Source organism: Antrostomus carolinensis, unplaced genomic scaffold (genome assembly GCF_000700745.2).
Source record: "Antrostomus carolinensis isolate BGI_N321 unplaced genomic scaffold, ASM70074v2 scaffold21104, whole genome shotgun sequence".
In the NCBI taxonomy this organism is placed as follows: Eukaryota; Metazoa; Chordata; class Aves; order Caprimulgiformes; family Caprimulgidae; genus Antrostomus; species Antrostomus carolinensis.
The window spans coordinates 63,305-64,506 of NW_010309533.1; the positions used below are offsets into that span (position 1 = coordinate 63,305).

General features: G+C 37.4%; 1 protein-coding gene across 1 annotated transcript in view; it reads right to left on the reverse strand.

The window, feature by feature from the left end:
* Positions 1–951, reverse strand: part of LOC104523533 (ADP-ribosyl cyclase/cyclic ADP-ribose hydrolase 2) — a 14,392-nt gene extending 13,441 nt beyond the window's left edge. Inside the window, exon 1 of the mRNA XM_010166148.1 lies at positions 637–951. Coding sequence (XP_010164450.1) covers positions 637–803 — 167 coding nt within the window. The 5' untranslated portion in view covers positions 804–951. The remainder of the gene's footprint in view (positions 1–636) is intronic.
* Between the last annotated feature and the right edge of the window lie 251 nt (positions 952–1,202).

The window sequence follows — 1,202 nt, forward strand, 5'->3', positions numbered from 1 at the left end:
CAGGAAATAATTTAGTGGCAGAATAAAGGACTGAACGCCAGGAGACTGTCCTTCTCGTTTGTTTTCCTTTTTACCAAAGCCCAAACATTGTAAAGAAGACAAAAAAAGTGGTCATTTTAGCAAAGCATGTGACTTACTTCCAGTTCTATATAATTAACACAGACAATGAAAGCTCATGGGTAATCATACTTCAGCAGTTGATTACTACTTGATTTTTCAGGTGGATGAGCTAAACAGTCTCTTTCAGTACCACCGCATAGCTCTGAAGTGTGGTGTGTTCCCTCTTACATGACCTGACATACAAGGCATGCAAAGTAAAGCTGGTCTTCCTAGGAGAACTGTCAGATTTGGTACTACAGAAATACTATCCCCACCATTTCTGTGTAGTGTTCTCCTTACAGAACACTGTGGCACTAGGTGTGGAAAAATGTGAAATATAAAGTTGAAGGATTAAAAATCTTGCCTTAATTACACTCTTTTTATTAATATGACATCCATCAAAGTTCCCAGATAGCTACAAGCATGTTGGCTTCAGTAGGATCACTTTCATGGCTAGGAGCAAAACATCAGGCTTCTGATTAATAACCATTTTGTACAGAACATAAAAAACTGATCCAGAAATGAGCACAAACTTACCCAACAGCAGGATTCACAATTCTAATATAGTCATAGCATCTTCCAATGACAATACTTTCCAGGTTTTGTGTTGTACCTTCACCTTTCCATTTCTTTCCCTGCACTTCTGAGAAGCTGTTCATAAAGAGAACAGGGGCAAGTAAGAGAGACAAAAAAAGGCTCTTCATGGTGAATTCTTGACAGCCCAAGTTCTTAAAAAAAGAAAAAAAAAAAGAGAAAAAAAAGGAGAGTTAAATTATACAACTTAAATGGAAATCTGGAAGCTTAACGTTTAATATTTTCAATACTGTCTATAGCTCTGTACACAAAAGACAAAGTTAGACAGAAATCTGAACCTTGCTAGGGACTGTAATCTAACTGTTTCCTGGAACGATTGCAGCACACAGATACATCACTTCCTCATGCCTAACTGTTCCCCTTTTCAGAAAAAAGGAGACTTTTAAGGCCATGATATTGCCACCTGGTGATAACTGGGAAGAATTACAACATATTTCAGTAAAGGGAGAAAAAAACCCCTTACCACTTCAGTATTTACAAAGTCCTAGGTTTGCTTAATATTCATTGCC